We start from the raw sequence: 17,991 nt of genomic DNA, 5'->3' as shown, positions 1-17,991 counted from the left end.
AGTTCTCATGATGAGATTAGGGCTCTTTAAAGAGAAACCCCAAAGAATGGAAGAAGACAGCAAAAGAGTGGCTGTCTCTGCATCAAGAACAGGGACCTTACCAAGAACCTGACCCAGCTGGCACCCTTATCTCAGACTTCTAGCCTGCAAATCCATGAGAAATGTTTGGTGTTTAAGCCACCCAGTATGGTAGTCCATTACAGCAGCCTGAGCTAACACAGAAGGAATGGCTATAAAGGAACATGAAACAGATAAGAAACCATTAGAGAAAGAGAAAGAATGATGAGTATGTGAGTAGGCAACTTAGGAAAGGCTAATATATAATGAAACATATGAACAATTTAAATAAATTAAAGACAAACATTTTTGAAACACCCTAAGTAATTTAAAGTGATGAATATTTAAGTATAATTATTCAGTGTTGGGTCTAATTCTGAATTTTCTTCCCAGGTGTAGGATTTTAAGCATTTTCTTTGATTTTAGTAAGCCTGTTTCCTCACCTGTAAATTCTGCCAGATAGTGTGTGTCTCATAAAATTCTTATGATTTTAAAAGATAGATTTATCTGACTTGCTTAACACTTAAAAATGTCCAATTAGGGAAGAGACAAGATGGTGGGGAAGTAGGAGGAGGTGCCCTTTCAATTTTTACCTTAAAGTGAGCTGATTACCTTTCAAAGAACTCCGATCACCCACGAAATCAGCCTGAGATCAGAATTATACACGTCTGGATCTCTACTGGAGCAGAAGATGCCAGTGGGCAGGTAAAGCGGAGTGGGAAAGTCGGACTGATATTGGAAGATAAACAAAAGGGGGAGGGAGCCACCAGAGACAACCCATTGGAAAGTAATATCCCAATACAAGAATGCCCTGCATCTGGGGATCAGCATTAACTCTGGAGTCTGGTAGAAAGCACTCAAAAAGAGCAAAGGATCACTGGGGGGAAATTGTGGGAATTGGGGTTCTAGGGACAGGGGCTTAAGTCCCCAGACCCAGGACAGCCAGCCCTGGCCCAGAGCCAGAGAGAGTGCAGCACCAGGTCTTGGTCCCTGAACCACCAGCTTGCCTGAGAGCTCCTGGGGCCCGGTTCCTGTGAGGGGTTGGGAGCCTCGCCAGCCAACAGAATCGCAGACTTTTTGCAGTCCCCACTTGAGTGACCTGCCGTGCCATCAGAGTCCAAGTCGCGCCCCGCGCCCTCCCCTGAGAGAGGTGCCCGCAGGGGCTAGCCTGGTGCTCTCAGATGCAGAAAGACCAGGCACTCCCAGCCCGGGCCAGTGGGAAAATCTCAGTGTGCAATCTCTGCTTGGAACCTCTCTGGCGGTCTGGAGCTGCCCAGAAGGCTGCAGCTGCTGTGGTCAAGGGGGGATTTATTTGGGCCCTGCAGCCAGACTGAGGCTTCTCTCTGAGAGGGAGGTCAGGGTGCAGTTTGCTTTCCTCTAAACCTACAAAAACCATCAAAAGCGGTCAAGGCAAAAGAGAAAAACAAAAGTGAACAAATATAAAAACCTCCAGAGAACAAAAGCCTGAAAAAAAAAGTTTTCTCAGAGCCCACCCCCTTGAGGGGGGCGGGAGGACTTAACTCAGAGAACATCATTGACTGAAAACCCACGTGACAGGCCCCTCCCCCAGAAAACCAACCAGGAAAGGGGAAAAAAAAAAAAAAAGAAGAGGACAAGAGAATAACCACTACTACTTCATAGGACAATTTTTATTCTTAATTCGTTCCCACTATTCTGGCTCATTTTTTTAATATAGATAATTTATTTATTATATAGATAATCTTTTAATCTATTTACCATCAAGTGAGATGTCCAGTACATCAAATTCCATAATAACCTTCTAACCTGAACTTTTTGATGATATACCTGTGTTTTCTTTTGCATTTCTATTTTTTAAATTTCTTTTTTTTTATTTTAGTTTAGTTTAGTCTAGTTTATTCCTTTTTTAAATTTTTATTTTCTAATATTCATATGGAGTTAAACCTCAAGGTAGTCCCCTTTCTCCAATCAATGCTACCCTATAGGTAAACCAATTATTAATCCCCCTTTATGTTAGGAAAGTTAAGTCCTTTAACAAAGATATCAAGATACATCCAGGAAGAATCAAAACAACCTTCCTCGCCCACACTGAGAATTTACAACCACTCTCCCATCTTTTTCTTCCACCAGTGTTTCTGTGTTTTTGTGTTTGTCCTGATAGTATATAAATCTTACACTTGGGGTACTTTTTGACGAGGTTCTTCCTTTATTGCATATATATTATGCAAATATATATATATTTTTTTCTCTTGTCATATACATTTATCAGTCTTTTTGTTTGTCTGTTTTTGTTTGTATACTTCATAAATCTTGGGCCCATTTGGGGCTGAAGCTTCTCTTTTATCTCACCTTTTGTTCCTGTCTCTCTCTCTCTTTTTTTTCTTTTCCTTTTCTTTTTTCTCTCATTTGGATGGGGAACGCTGATTGCTCAGAAGTGTTCCAGGGTGCACCTTGACTGCACCACGGTTGATACATCCAGCTACACCCATTCAGCCTACTCTCACCAAAATGACTAGGAGGAGGAATGCCCAACAGAAGAAAAATACAGGTGATGGGCCTTCTGCAACAGAGCTAATGGCTATCAACATAGACAATATGTCGGAAAGAGAATTCAGGCTAACAATTATCCAAGCAATCACTAGATTGAAGTAAACCAAGGGTGACCAAATGGAAGTGATTAGGGCTGAACTGAAAACGACCAGAGATCATGTTTTCAATGTTAGGGAAGAGCTGAAAGCTACCAGGGATGAGCTTCACAATGCTCTCAATGAGTTCCAATCTAATCTAAATTCTCTAAAAACTAGGGTAACTGACAGAGAAGATAGAATTAGTGATCTGGAGGACAAACAGAGAGAAAGGATCAGGAGGAAGCCTGGAACAAACAGCTTAGAAACCACGAAAACAGAATCAGGGAAATAAATGATGCCATGAAGCGTTCCAACATCAGAATTATTGGAATCCCTGAAGAGGAGGAGAAAAAAAGAAGTCTAGAAGATAGAGTGGAACAAGTCCTTCATGAAAATTTTCCCAATCTCGCGAATGGAACCAGCGTTCATGTACTAGAGGCTGAACAGTCTCCACCCAATATTATACATTCCAAAAAAAAAAAAAATCACGACACCTGATAGTCAAATTGAGGAATTATAATTGTAGGTATAATCTCTTGAAAGCCGCCAGGGCAAAGAGGCTCCTTACTTACAGAGGGAAGCCCATCAGAATAACATCAGATCTGTCCACAGAGACCTGGAAAGCTAGAAAAGGCTAGCAAGATATATTCAGGGCACTAAATGAGAAGAACATGCAGCCAAGAATACTTTATCCAGCAAGACTGACATTCAAAATGGATGGAGAGATAAAGAGTTTCCAAGACCGGCAAGACTTAAAAGACTATACAACCACCAAGACGACACTGCAGGAAATATTAAGGGGGGTTCTATAAAAGAGGAAAAATCCTAAGAATAGCATTGAACAGAAATATAGAGACAGTCTACAGAAAGAAAGACTTCAAAGGTAACTCGATGTCACTAAAAACGTAGCTATCAATAATCACGCTCAATGTGAATGGCCTAAATGTGCCCATAAAATGGCACAGGGTTGCAGATTGGATAAAACAACAGGACCCATCCATATTTTGTCTACAAGAGACCCATTTTGAACCTAAAGATACACCCAGACTGAAAGTGAAGGGATGGAGAAGCATCTTTCATGCCAATGGGCCTCAGAAGGCTGGGGTAGCGATTTTCATATCAGACAAATTAGATTTTAAACTAATGACTGTAATCAGAGATACAGAAGGACACTACATCATTCTTAAAGGGACTATCCACCAAGATGATCTAGCAATTGTAAATATCTATGCCCACCAATATGAGAGCAGCCAATTACATAAGAAAACTGTTAATCAAGATAAAGAGTCATATTGATATGAATACACTAATCATAGGAGATCTTAACACGCCTCTCTCAGAAATAGACAGATCATCGAAGCAGAAAATCAACAAAGAAACAAGAGCATTGAACGACACATTGGACCAGATGGACCACATAGATATATACAGAACATTCTACCCTAAAACAACAGAATACTCATTCTTCTCAAGTGCACATGGAAACTTCTCCAGAACAGACCACATACTGGGTCACAAATCAGGACTCAAACGATACCAAAAGACTGAGATTATTCCCTACACATTCTCAGATCACAATGCTTTGAAACTGGAGCTCAATCACAAGGAAAAGTTCAGAAGGAACTGAAACACCTGGAAGCTAAAGACTACCTTGCTTAAGAATGCTTGGATCAACCAGGAGATCAAAGAAGAACTGAAACAATTCATGGAAACCAATAGAATGAAGACACTTCGGTCCAAAACCTATGGGATACAGAAAAGGCAGTCCTAAGGGGAAAATACATAGCCATCCAAGACTCCCTCAAAATAATTGAAAAATCCAGAACACACCAGCTGTCTCTACACCTTAAAGACTGGAGAATCAACAACAAATCAAACCAACTCCACACATAAGAAGGGAAATCATCAGGATTAGAGCTGAAATCAATGAGGTAGAAACCAGAGATACAGTAGAACGTATCAATGAGACTAGAAGCTGGTTTATTTGAAAGAATCAAAAAGATCAAAAAACAATTGGCCACACTAATCGAAAAGAAAAGAGAGAAAGCTCAAATTCATAAAATTATGGATGAAAAAGGAGAGATCACAAAGAACACCAAGGAAGTAGAAACAATCATCAGAAGTTATTATCAACAGTTATATGCCAATAAGCTTAGCAACCTAGATGAAATGGATGCATTCATGGAAAACAATAAACTCCCAAAATTGAACCAGGAAGAAATTGACAACCTGAATACACCAATATCTAGTAACGAGATTGAAGCAGTAATCAAAAACCTCCCCAAACTAGAAGAGATTATGCTGAGTGAAATAAGTCAAGCAGAGAGAGTCAATTATCATATGGTTTCACTTATTTGTGGAGCATAACAAATAGCAGGGGACATGGGGAGGTAGAAGAGGAGAAGGGAGTTGGGGGAAATTGGAAGGGGAGGTGAACCATGAGAGACTATGGACTCTGAAAAACCATCTGAGGGTTTTGAAGGGGTGGGGGGTGGGAGGTCAGGGTACCAGGTGGTGGGTATTATAGAGGGCACGGATTGCATGGAGCACTGGGTGTGGTGCAAAAATAATGAATACTGTTAAACTGAAAAAAAATAAATATTAAAAAAATAAATAAAAACCTCCCAAAAAACAAGAGCCCAGGACCTGATGGATTCCCTGGGGAATTCTACCAAACTTTCAAAGAAGAAATAACACCTATTCTCCTGAAGCTGTTTCAAAAAATGGAAGCAGAAGGAAAACTTCCAGACTCTTTCTATGAAGCCAGCATTACCTGACCCCCAAACCAGGCAAAGACCATACCAAAAAGGAGAACTTCAGACCAATATCAATGATGAATATGGATGCTAAGATTCTCAACAAGATCCTAGCAAACAGGATCCAACAGCACATTAAAAAGATTATCCAGGGCGCCTGGGTGGCTCAGAGGGTTGGGCCTCTGCCTTCGGCTCAGGTCATGATCTCAGGGTCCTGGGATCGAGTCCCGCATCGGGCTCTCTGCTCGGTAGGGAGCCTGCTTCCTCCTCTCTCTCTCTCTCTGCCTGCCTCTCTACCTGCTTGTGATCTCTGTCTGTCAAATAAATAAATAAAATCTTAAAAAAAAAAAAAAAGATTATCCATCATGACCAGGTGAGATTCATTCCTGGGCTACAAGGATGGTTCCACATTCGCAAATCAATCAATGTGATAGAACAAATTAATAAGAGACAAGAGAAGAACCACATGGTCCTCTCAATTGATGCAGAAAAAACATTAGACAAAATCCAGCATCCGTTCCTGATTAAAATACTTCAAAGTATAGGGATAGAGGGAACATTCCTGAACCTCATCAAATCTATCTATGAAAGACCCACAGCAAATATTATCCTCAATGGGAAAAAGCTTGCAGCCTTCAACGGGAACGTTGAGATCAGGAACACGACAAGGATGCGCACTTTCACCACTTTTGTTCAACATAGTATTACAAGTCCTAGCAACAGCAATCAGACAACAAAGAGAAAAAAAATGTATCCAAAATGGTAATGAAGCTTCAAACTCTCTCTCTTCGCAGATGACATGATTCTTTATATGGAAAACCCAAAAGACTCCACCCCCAAACTAGAACTCAAACAACTATTCAGCAATGTGGCAGGATACAAAGTCAATGTACAGAAATCAGTGACTTTCTTATATACTGACAATGAAAACACAGAAAGGGAAATTAGAGAATCGATTCCATTTACTATAGCACCAAGAACAATAAGATACCTGGGAATAAACCTAACCAAAGACATAAAGGATCTGTACTCGAGGAACTACAGAACACTCATGAAAGAAATTGAAGAAGACACAAAAAAATGGAAGACCATTCCATGCTCTTGGATCGGAGGAATAAACATTGTTAAAATGTCTATACTGCCTAGAGCAATCTATACTTTTAATTCCATTCCGATCAAAATTCCACTGGTATTCTTCAAAGAGCTGGAGCAAATAATTTAAAAACTTTATGGAATCAGAAGAGACCCCAAATCACTAAGGAAATGTTGAAAAACAAAAATAGGGCGCCTGGGTGGCTCAGTGGGTTAAGCCGCTGCCTTCGGCTCAGGTCATGATCTCAGGGTCCTGGGATCGAGTCCCGCATCGGGCTCTCTGCTCAGCAGGGAGCCTGCTTCCATCTCTCTCTCTCTCTCTGCCTGCCTCTCCATCTACTTGTGATCTCTCTCTATCAAATAAATAAATAAAATCTTAAAAAAATAAAATAAAATAAAAAATAAAATTATTAAAAAAAAAAAAGAAAAACAAAAATAAAGCTGGGGGCATCACGTTACCTGATTTAAAGCTTTACTACAAAGCTGTGATCACCAAGACAGCATGGTACTGGCATAAAAACAGACACATAGACCAGTGGAACAGAGTAGAGAGCCCAGATATGGACCCTCAACTCTATGGTCAAATAATCTTCGACAAAGCAGGAAAAAATATACAGTGGAGAAAAGACAGTCTCTTCAATAAATGGTGCTGTGAAAACTGGGCAGCTATATGTAGAAGAATGAAACTCAACCATTCTCTTACACCATACACAAAGATAAACTCAAAATGGATAAAAGACCTCAGTGTGAGACAGGAATCCATCAGAATCCTAGAGGAGAACATAGGCAGTAACCTCTTTGATATCAGCCACAGCAACTTCTTTAAAGGTATGTCTCCAAAGGCAAATGAAACCAAAGCGAAAATGAACTTTTGGAACTTCATCAAAATCAAAAGCTTCTTCACAGCAAAGGAAACAGTCAAGAAAACAAAGAGGCAACCCTCGGAAAGGGAGAAGATATTTGCAAATGATAGTACAGACAAAAGGTTGATATCCAGGATCTATAAAGAACTTCTCAAACTCAACACACACAAAACAATCATATCAAAAAATGGGCAGAAGATACGAAAAGACACTTTTCCAATGAAGACATACAAATGGCTATCAGACGTATGAAAAAATGTTCATCATCACTAGCCCTCAGGGAGATTCAAATTAAAAACACATTGAGGTATCACCTTACACCAGTTAGAATGGCCAAAATTAGCAAGACAGGAAACAACATGTGTTGGAGGGGATGTGGAGAAAGGGGAACCCTCTTCCACTGTTGGTGGGAATGCAAGTTGGTGCAGCCACTTTGGAGAACAGTGTGGAGATTCCTCAAGAAATTAAAAATAGAACTTCCCTATGACCCTACCATTGCACTCCTGGGTATTTACTCCAAAGATACAGGTGTCGTGAAAAGAAGGGCTATCTGTACCCCAATGTTTAAAGCAGCAATGGCCATGGTCGCCAAACTGTGGAAAGAACCAAGATGCCCTTCAATGGACCAATGATAATGAAGATGTGGTGCATATACACTATGGAGTATTATGCCTCCATCAGAAAGTTCGAATACCCATCTTTTGTATCAACATGGACGGGACTGAAAGAGATTATGCTGAGTGAAATAAGTCAAGCAGAGAGAGTCAATTATCATATAGTTTCACTTATTTGTGGAGCATAACAAATAGCATGGAGGACAAAGGGAGATAGAGAGGAGAAGGGAGTTGGGGGAAATTGGAAGGGGAGGTGAACCATGAGAGACTATGGACTCTGAAAAACAATCTGAAGGTTTTGAAGTGGGGGGGTGGGAGGTCGGGGTTCCATGTGGTGGGTATTATAGAGGGCATGGATTGCATGGAACACTGGGTGTGGTGCAAAAATAATGAATACTGTTATGCTGAAAATAAATAAAAAATAAATTTTAAAAAATGTCCAGTTAAAGTTATTTTTTCTTTCCCTTTCACCCATTCTCTTCTGGTATATACCGTTCTCTGTTCTCCAGTGTTCAAAGATTTAAATTTTGCTTTATGGACAGAAATTAAAAACAAATTTTCCTCAATCATTCTTTTTCTTTTCCTTCTTCTTATCTACCAAAGAGCCATTCTAATCAATCCCAGCACTTATTCTGTCCCCCCTCCCTTTTTTTTCCAATAGTGTTTTATTTTTGAAAAAAAGTCAGTAACTTTTGAGGAGACTGAATTTATTGAGAATAAAATACTAAGCAGAATATGAGCCTTTTGGTGAAAATCACAAGTTTAGGAGTTTACCAAACAGATTAGATGACACCAAAACTGAGAACCAAATAATTACCAGAAAATGGAAATTCATCAAAAAAGGAAACAAAGAAAATTTATACTTTACAGATCAGTGACCCCTTATCAATCAAACCTGGGACCCAAGATAACATAAGTCATCTCAAGAGAACTACATTTACTTATTTGTATGTTAGGATCTTCTACAAAGAATATGCATTCTTTCTTTATCCAAACAATAAATAAATTTTAAAAGGATCAGATGCCTTTTAAGCATCATCAAAATAAATACAGATGTGAAATGTTTGGTTTGTCAAATTGTCACAATAGCTCCTTTAAGAATCTCTGAGTTTGGAATTTCTACATCATTAGTACAACTTCAGTCAATCATTCTATCAGTGTGCTGCATTTAAAAAGACTGTCTGGATGGCGCACCTGGCTGACTATGTCAGTAGAATATGTGAATCTTGACCTCAGGGTTGTGAGTTTGAGCCCCACATTGGGGGTACCTTTTCCAATAAACAAACAAGCAAATTGCTTGGATTTGGCCACACCCTTAGCACCCACAGTATTGAGACTCCCTAAAGGTCTCAGTGTAATCGTTTCCTTGGACCTGTGAAGAATGTTATTCAAGTGTCAGTACTATCCTTAATGAGTCACCTCTAAGTCTAAAGTTAGTATATATCTATCCCCAATCTAACCAGTTGAAAATTGTCCTCAGATATACAGAGTTTAACAGGTTTATACTTAATCCTCTGTACTCTGATTTGTTATCCAAAAGTTGGCAGAAGTTTTTATTATATTGTATCAAACATGAACAGAATATTTAATATCAAATGTATGTTTTATTAATTTTATGCACCACATGCCACTCTAAGGTCAATGATTCAATTTGGCTGACAAGTATATTAGGACATAAGAAGGAAAGAAAAACAAAACTTCAAAAATTACCCTATCCCAATCTCCTCTTGGTTATTAACTACCATGTTATAAATATTTCACTCTTTAATCATGAAAATTAGGATGATTTGGACTGCAGTGGAAGACATGACAGATGTGCAATAGGGAGGAGAAGCCAGTAAGAGACAACATGTAGGAGTTTGATACATAATGAAAAATATATAGAATTTCCAAATAAAAATGGTAGATTAACACATGTTCCTGCTTGAAATCTTTCTGCAATTGTTCTAAAAAAACAGTAGAGGATTTTTTTTTTTTTTTTATTGCATAAGCTTACAAGTAAAAAGAACAAGGGAGAAGATTAAAAAAAAAAAACTTGGGAAAAGAGACTATTTAGTAGGTCAGGGAAGGATGAATCCTAAGTGGAAAAAGTCAAGAAGCAACCTAATTTCACTGCAGATTCACCACTATCCTCAAAAAAGATATAGAATGTGACAACATTATTATTTCATAGGATGAATACTTGGTAGTGGAATTGCCATATCATGTATAAGCATATCTACAACTTCACTAGGTAATGTGAAAATGATTTCCAAAGTGGTTTCACTGATAACTTTGTTATATTGGGCAATATCTCCTTCAATATTTTTTAGATGGGTTCTTTTCTTTCGTACTGTTGTAGTATCAAGGTATGATATTATAAGGTAATCTCTGAGTCAGCAAATTTTAGGGACTTACTCTCCTTTTCTGGGCTTCGCTGTGTCATTGTCTGGACAGTAAATAAAAATGAAGAACTATATAATTGTATAATGTTTTTTCCTCTTCCTCTGTGTTTTCTATTTGTCCAAGTTAAAATATAGAGGTCTCTTTCCTTCAATCCTCCTTGGGTAGCTACACTGTAGTGAGCATAACATAATGTACAGTGATGTTGTATTTTACACCTGATGCTATTTTACACCTGAAAATAATGTAATATTATATTTTACACCTGTAAATACATGCTGTATTTTACACTTGATGCTATTTTACACCTGAAAATAATGTAATATTGTATGTCAATTATATCCAAAAAAAAATTTAAGGTATTTAATGGAAAAGTGAAGAAACTATGAGAAATGAGACCTTGAAATAATTTTCAGCATAGGGTAAATGGTGCAAGTAGCCTGGTCATGGTCTAGTTTGAGTAGCATTTTTTGAAACAAGGCCTTTGGACAAGATTAAAATTAGGCATTTCTCATTCTTCCCCATGTGGTAACCAGAAGGTGGTGGCACTGGGAGACATTCTGTTTCTATGAATTTGAGAATGCTTTTTTGTCCCTGCCAGATTTGGAACCAAAAAATACCTGAGCCATTTTTTTCATGCCCATTGTCAATAAATCTGATAAGCTTTTAGGGAAATGGCCTAAGCTTGCTCCAGTGTTCTGAAATGTTTCTTTTTTCCAGAGGGGATCATAATTTCTCACAGCTATGGCAGTCTTCTATGTTTAGAAGTAAAAAGTGTAATGTTTATAGTAGGCTGCCCTAAAGTTCAGTTTAGATTATATGAAAATTTTTAGTTGTTTGTCCTCAGTTATCATAAAATCTAAGCTCATGTGATCTATTACCTTTAAAAAATAATTTTCCTTATTGATTAACTTCTTTTGTTAGTATAAAGTGGGTAATAGTAATTCTACTTGTTTCTTCTATTAAGATACAATATAGTCAGTTTGATTTCTTTGCACTTTGCTGTTTCCATTTTCCTACCTAGCTTTTCTTTTACTTTTTAGGAATTCTCTGCCTATTATATTTGTAATATTATTTCTAATTTATTATATTCTTTTAATTTTGGTACCTTAGAAGAAATATGGGTATAGTCCATTTTTAAAATCTCTTTAATTATTTGGCTCTCTGGTTTTTTTTTTTTTTTTTTTTGAAAGGAAGAAATAAAATTTAATACTATTTGCAGATGACATCAACTGGTATAAAAAATTCCTACAGGATCCAATTTTTATGGAGCCTCTGAAGCCCACCTTTGGATCTCTTGCTTAGTATTTCAAGGAGCAATCTCAGCTCAAAGTAAGTTAATATTAGAGTCTAGGACAACAAAGCAGTATTTTTTTTTTTTTTTGCAGCATAACAGTCTTCATTATTTTTGCACCACACCCAGTGATCCATGCAATCTGTGCCCTCAATAATACCCACCACCTGGTACCCCAACCACCCACCCCCCTGCCACTTCAAACCCCTCAGATTGTTTTTCAGAGTCCATAGTCTTTCATGGTTCACCTCCCCTTCCAATTATTTGGACTTATAACTGAATTTTTGGACATTGTGTGTATGATTTAGAATATTCACTAAGACATATTAAAAAGTTATCCCTCTTCTTTGTGTTTTTCTTTTTTTTTCACAGTTTTGACTTATTTTTATTGCTAGTTAAGGATATTCTTCTTTGTTACTGGTAAGTCAGCTAGCTTGACTGAGTGATGGTGTGCTTCAATATCTATTGTTTCTGTAAATCCTTTGGGTTAAGTTTCAAGATAATTGTCAATAACACAGTAAAACTTCTTGGCTTTTCCTCTACTGAAATACAATGGCAATAGAACTTAATATTAATCCTGTATATATAGCAACAGACTATAGCTGTGGAATTATAAATAAGATACTGTACTTACGAGGAAGTGGTGGGACATTTGCTAAAATAAAAACAAACAATTATTACTATTGTTATTATTATTATTATTATCTTAGCTATTAACTATACAACATATTTCCTTTGTAAATATACCTTGGGGAGTCCAAAAAAATGACACTCAAAAAGCACATATATTTCTGCATTCGTTAATTTGCTGTTATGATTCCTAGAAAGCTTGTCCTTAATCAGACATGTAAGATATAGTTTTGAACTAGAGAGAACTTTGATTTGTAGTGTTTTAGACTAAATTGACCATCGTCTACTCACTCATCTGCTATGGGTCTATAAAATCCCTGCCAACTGAGAAATTTTTCTTGGGACTCTATATTAAAGACTAGCTCATTCTTTTGTGCATTCTTTACATATTCAAATCTTTGAATAGCTCAGAATTCATGTAGTTTATATACATAAATATTATAAATGAGTTCATTCTTTCTACACAGGAATTGATTCTTTCCCCCTAGACTCCCATGTGTCTTGAGAGCCTGCAAGACTCAAAAATTCTGCTTCTTTCCTTTTCAGTCATCCTCATTTTTTTTTTTCATTTCCAACCATCGCTCGTCTTTTTCAGCTACCCTCTATTTATTTGATTAAGAATTATCATATTGTTTCACTTACTTGTGAAACATAAGGAATAGCATGGAGGACATTAGGAGAAGGAAGGGAAATATGAAGGGGGATAATCAGAGAGGGAGATGAACCATGAGAGACTATAGATTCTGAGAAACAAACTGAGGGTTTTAGAGAGGAAAGTGTTGGGAGGATGGGTAAGCATGGTGGTGGGTATTAAGGAGGACACATATTGCATGGAGCACTGGATATTATATGTAAACAATGAATCTTGGAGCATTACATCAAAACTAATGACATACTGTCTGGTGACTAGTGTGACATAATTAAAAAAACAAACAAAAAAAAAAGAAGAGAAAGAATGCATGACTAACCCTATAGACTTTTGTGCTACTTAAAACAATTTTTTGTTTGTTTGTTTGTTGTTGATTCAAAAACTCATCAGGAGATTTTTTTTTGCTTTGTGTTTTTAATTAGCTGGGTGAGAAATGGAGAAATATCAGAGTCTAGATAAACTGTATTTTTAAAATGATAGGAATGTTAATTGCAGCATTATTTACAATAGCCAAGATATGGAAGCAACCTAGGTGCCCACAGATGGATGCGTGGATAAAATAAATATGGTGTAGTATAGGCAGGAAAGAAAGGTGGCAGATTAGGAGGACTATAGACTCCTCTTGTCCCATAAACACAACTAGATAACTATCAAACTATCCTGGCTAATCGAGAAATCAACCTGAAGACTGATAGAACAAAATCCACAACTAAAGGAAGAGAAAAGTCCACATCAAAGAAGATAGGAAGTGCTGAGATAAGGTTTAGGGGAGAAACAGATCCTGGATGCTGCAGAAGGGAAAGACCTGTGGACTGGAGAATGGTGAGAGAGGAGCACATAGGAGAGAACATAAGAAGGAAGTTTCTCCCAAAGCCCTTGGTTTTGAAAACAAGAGGGACTGAGTTTCATAAGTTCTTGCAATCAGCGAGGCTTAAAGTCTGGAGTTTTAAAGGAGTTTTGAAAGAAAATTTGGTTGGGATAGATCCAGAGGGTACTACTGTGCTATTCCTGGAGAGAAGGCAGACAAACCATCTGGGCATAGACAGCTTGGAAACAGTGATCTGAAAAGTACCTAGAGGGTAGAAAGAGAGGCTATTTACTATTCCAGAGCACTATTTTATTTTATTTTATTTTATTTTATTTATTTTCCAGGAACACTTTTTTGAGAGGCAGCATTCACCAAGAGGCTTTTGCAAGGACAGAGTAGCTGACTGGTGCCATTTGCCTCTCCTACCCCTCAGCATAAACAGAGAGCCACTTGTGAGAAGAAGCATCAGTGCATGCTGCCTAACTTGTTTACACCAGGTTCCACACATCTGAGCCCTGGCTGGACTTCTGTTCTGAGTTACTCAAGTTTCTCAGATTCAGTGTGGCAGGCCCCTCTCCTAAACCACCAGCACAAACCCCTGCTTACTCCATGTCTTCCTACCACAGAGTTCAACAGGTTCTCATGTAGTTGATGTCAGGTTTCATTTCATAAGCACACCACAGTACACCTGGTTTAAACTTGCCACATTGAGCGCAGGTAACCAATGCTATCCACAACTGGCTATGAGTGCCTCTGTGATGGCTGTCTTGGAGGCTAGAGCAGCCAAAATACAATAGCAGAGCTGACACAGCACACTCCAGAGATCTCCTGAAGCACCAGGCGCTGGACACAACATGATCTCTTCTTCATAAGGCTAATACTTGCAGTAGCAGAACTTTTAAGTGGCTTTTCTAACACAGGGAAGAAGTCAGAGACTTAGACAAAATGTCAGGGCAGAAGAATTTATCCTAGGTTAAAGAACAAGGTAAGGCCATGGCCAGAGACCTAAGGAAAAATACATATAAGTAACATGCATGATGGAGAATTTAAAGCAACAATCATAAGGATACTGACGGCTTGAGAAAAGAATAGGAGAGCTCAGAGACCATACGATAGAGATAGAAAAGTTAAAAAAAAAAAATCAATCAGAGATGAATAATGCAATAAACAGGACTGGAAACAGGCATAATGCAATTCACAGAAGGATGGAAGAAATGGGGGAAAGTATTAGTGGCCTCAAAGACAAAATAATGGGAAATAATGAAGCTGAATGAAGGACAGAAAGAAGGATTATGCAAAGTGAGATAAGATTTGGAGAACCAGTGACTCCATCAAATGTAGTAACATCTCTTTTTAGGAATCCAAGAAGAAGAGAAAAAAGGGTGCATAAAGTTTATTTCAAAAAGTAATACCAGAAAATTACCCTAATCTGGGGAAGAAAACAGAAATCCATATCCAGGAGGCACAGAGAACTCCTATCAAAATTAACAAAGCAGGCCAATTCTAGGACATACTGTTGGGGCCGATTCCATATTAAAACCTGTTAAACCAGGGGGGGAGGAGTCAAGATGGCGGAGAAGTAGCAGGCTGAGACTACTTCAGCTAGCTGGAGATCAGCTAGATAGCTTGTCTAAAGATTGCAAACACCTGAAAATCCATCGGCAGATCGAAGAGAAGAAGAACAGCAATTCTGGAAACAGAAAAACAACCACTTTCTGAAAGGTAGGACCGGCGGAGAAGTGAATCCAAAGCGACGGGAAGATAGACCCCTGGGGGGAGGGGACGGCTCCCGGCAAGCAGCGGAGCAACGGCGCACAAAATCAGGACTTTTAAAAGTCTGTTCTGCTGAGGGACATCGCTCCAGAGGCTAAACCGGGGCGAAACCCATGCGGGGTCAGCGTGGCCTCAGGTCCTGCAGGGTCACAGAAGGATCGGGGGTGTCTGAGTGTCGCAGACCTTGCGGGTATTGGAACGGGAAAGCCGGCTACAGAGACAGAGCCGACAGTAAGCTCACAGCTCGGTGTTACCTTGAACCAGTCGCAGGCTCGGTGAGCTCGGAGCGCGGCCGTCCGGAGGTCAGGCAGACGGGAGTAACTGGGCGCTGTTCTCTGAGGGCGCACTGAGGAGTGGGGCCCTGGGCTCTCGGCTCCTCGGGCCGGAGACCAGGAGGCCGCCATTTGTATTCCCGTCCTCCGGAACTCTAGGGAAAGCGCTCAGGGAACAAAAGCTCCTGAAAGCAAACCCGAGCGGATTACTCACTCTGGCCCCAGGTAAGGGCAGTGCAATTCCGCCTGGGACAAAGACACTTGAGAATCACTACAACAGGCCCCTCCATCAGAAGATCAACAAGAAATCCAGCCGAGACCAAGTTCACCTACCAATGAGTGCGGTTTCAAAGACCAGGAGAACAACAGAATTCCAGAGGAGGAGAAAGCAAAGCACGGAACTCATGGCTTTTTCCCTGTGATTTTTTTTAGTCTTGCAGTTAATTTAAATTTTTTCTTTTTCATTTTTTGATTTTTTTCTCGCCTTCTGGTAAAATTTTTTTTTAAATTTTACCTTTTTCTTTTTTAACGTTTTTTAACTAGTTTATCTAATATATATATTTTTTCTTTTTATATTTTTCTTTATTTGTTTTCTTTTTTTAAATTCTTTTCTTTTCTTTTTTTTCTTTTTTCTTTCTTCCTTTCTGAACCTCTTTTTATCCCCTTTCTCCCCCCTCACGATTTAGGATCTCTTCTAATTTGGTTAAGGCATATTTTGCTGGGGTTGTTGCCACCCTTTTAGTATTTTACTTGCTCCTTCATATACTCTTATCTGGACAAAATGACAAGACGGAAAAATTCAACACAAAAAAAAGAACAAGAGGCAGTACCGAAGGCTAGGGACCTAATCAATACAGACATTGGTAATATGTCAGATCTAGAGTTCAGAATGACAATTCTCAAGGTTCTAGCCGGGCTCGAAAAAGGCATGGAAGATATTAGAGAAACCCTCTCGGGAGATATAAAAGCCCTTTCTGGAGAAATAAAAGAACTAAAATCTAACCAAGTTGAAATCAAAAAAGCTATTAATGAGGTGCAATAAAAAATGGAGGCTCTCACTGCTAGGATAAATGAGGCAGAAGAAAGAATTAGTGATATAGAAGACCAAATGACAGAGAATAAAGAAGCTGAGCAAAAAAGGGACAAACAGCTACTGGACCACGAGGAGAGAATTCGAGAGATAAGTGACACCATAAGACGAAACAACATTAGAATAATTGGGATTCCAGAAGAAGAAGAAAGAGAGAGGGGAGCAGAAGGTATACTGGAGAGAATTATTGGGGAGAATTTCCCCAATATGGCAAAGGGAACGAGCATCAAAATTCAGGAGGCTCAGAGAACGCCCCTCAAAATCAATAAGAATAGGCCCACACCCCATCACCTAATAGTAACATTTACAAGTCTCAGTGACAAAGAGAAAATCCTGAAAGCAGCCCGGGAAAAGAAGTCTGTAACATACAATGGTAAAAATATTAGATTGGCAGCTGACTTATCCACAGAGACCTGGCAGGCCAGAAAGAGCTGGCATGATATATTCAGAGCACTAAACGAGAAAAACATGCAGCCAAGAATACTATATCCAGCTAGGCTATCATTGAAAATAGAAGGAAAGATTAATAGCTTCCAGGACAAACAACAACTGAAAGAATTTGCAAACACCAAACCAGCTCTACAGGAAATATTGAAAGGGGTCCTCTAAGCAAAGAGAGAGCCTACAAGTGGTAGATCAGAAAGGAACAGAGACCATATACAGTAACAGTCACCTTACAGGCAATACAATGGCACTAAATTCATATCTCTCAATAGTTACCCTGAATGTTAATGGGCTAAATGCCCCTGTCAAAAGACACAGGGTATCAGAATGGATAAAAAAACAAAACCCATCTATATGTTGCCTCCAAGAAACTCATTTTAAGCCCGAAGACACCTCCAGATTTAAAGTGAGGGGGTGGAAAAGAATTTACCATGCTAATGGACATCAGAAGAAAGCAGGAGTGGCAATCCTTATATCAGATCAATTAGATTTTAAGCCAAAGACTATAATAAGAGATGAGGAAGGACACTATATCATACTCAAAGGGTCTGTCCAACAAGAAGATTTAACAATTTTAAATATCTATGCCCCCAACGTGGGAGCAGCCAACTATATAAACCAATTAATAACAAAATCAAAGAAACACATCAACAATAATACA

The 17,991-nt window shown here is 38.7% G+C and overlaps 1 protein-coding gene across 10 annotated transcripts in view; it reads right to left on the bottom strand.

Moving 5' to 3' along the window:
* Positions 1–17,991, bottom strand: part of TSBP1 (testis expressed basic protein 1) — a 264,417-nt gene that overhangs the window by 65,088 nt on the left and 181,338 nt on the right. For all 10 annotated transcript variants that reach the window (XM_032340735.1, XM_032340740.1, XM_032340741.1 and 7 more), the window contains one exon: positions 12,299–12,319. In XM_032340735.1, the coding sequence (XP_032196626.1) occupies positions 12,299–12,319 (21 nt within the window). The remainder of the gene's footprint in view (positions 1–12,298; positions 12,320–17,991) is intronic.

The sequence above is a fragment of the Mustela erminea genome, chromosome 4, assembly GCF_009829155.1.
Source record: "Mustela erminea isolate mMusErm1 chromosome 4, mMusErm1.Pri, whole genome shotgun sequence".
NCBI classification, from domain to species: domain Eukaryota; kingdom Metazoa; phylum Chordata; class Mammalia; order Carnivora; family Mustelidae; genus Mustela; species Mustela erminea.
This window is presented reverse-complemented; position numbering and strand designations above follow the sequence as displayed.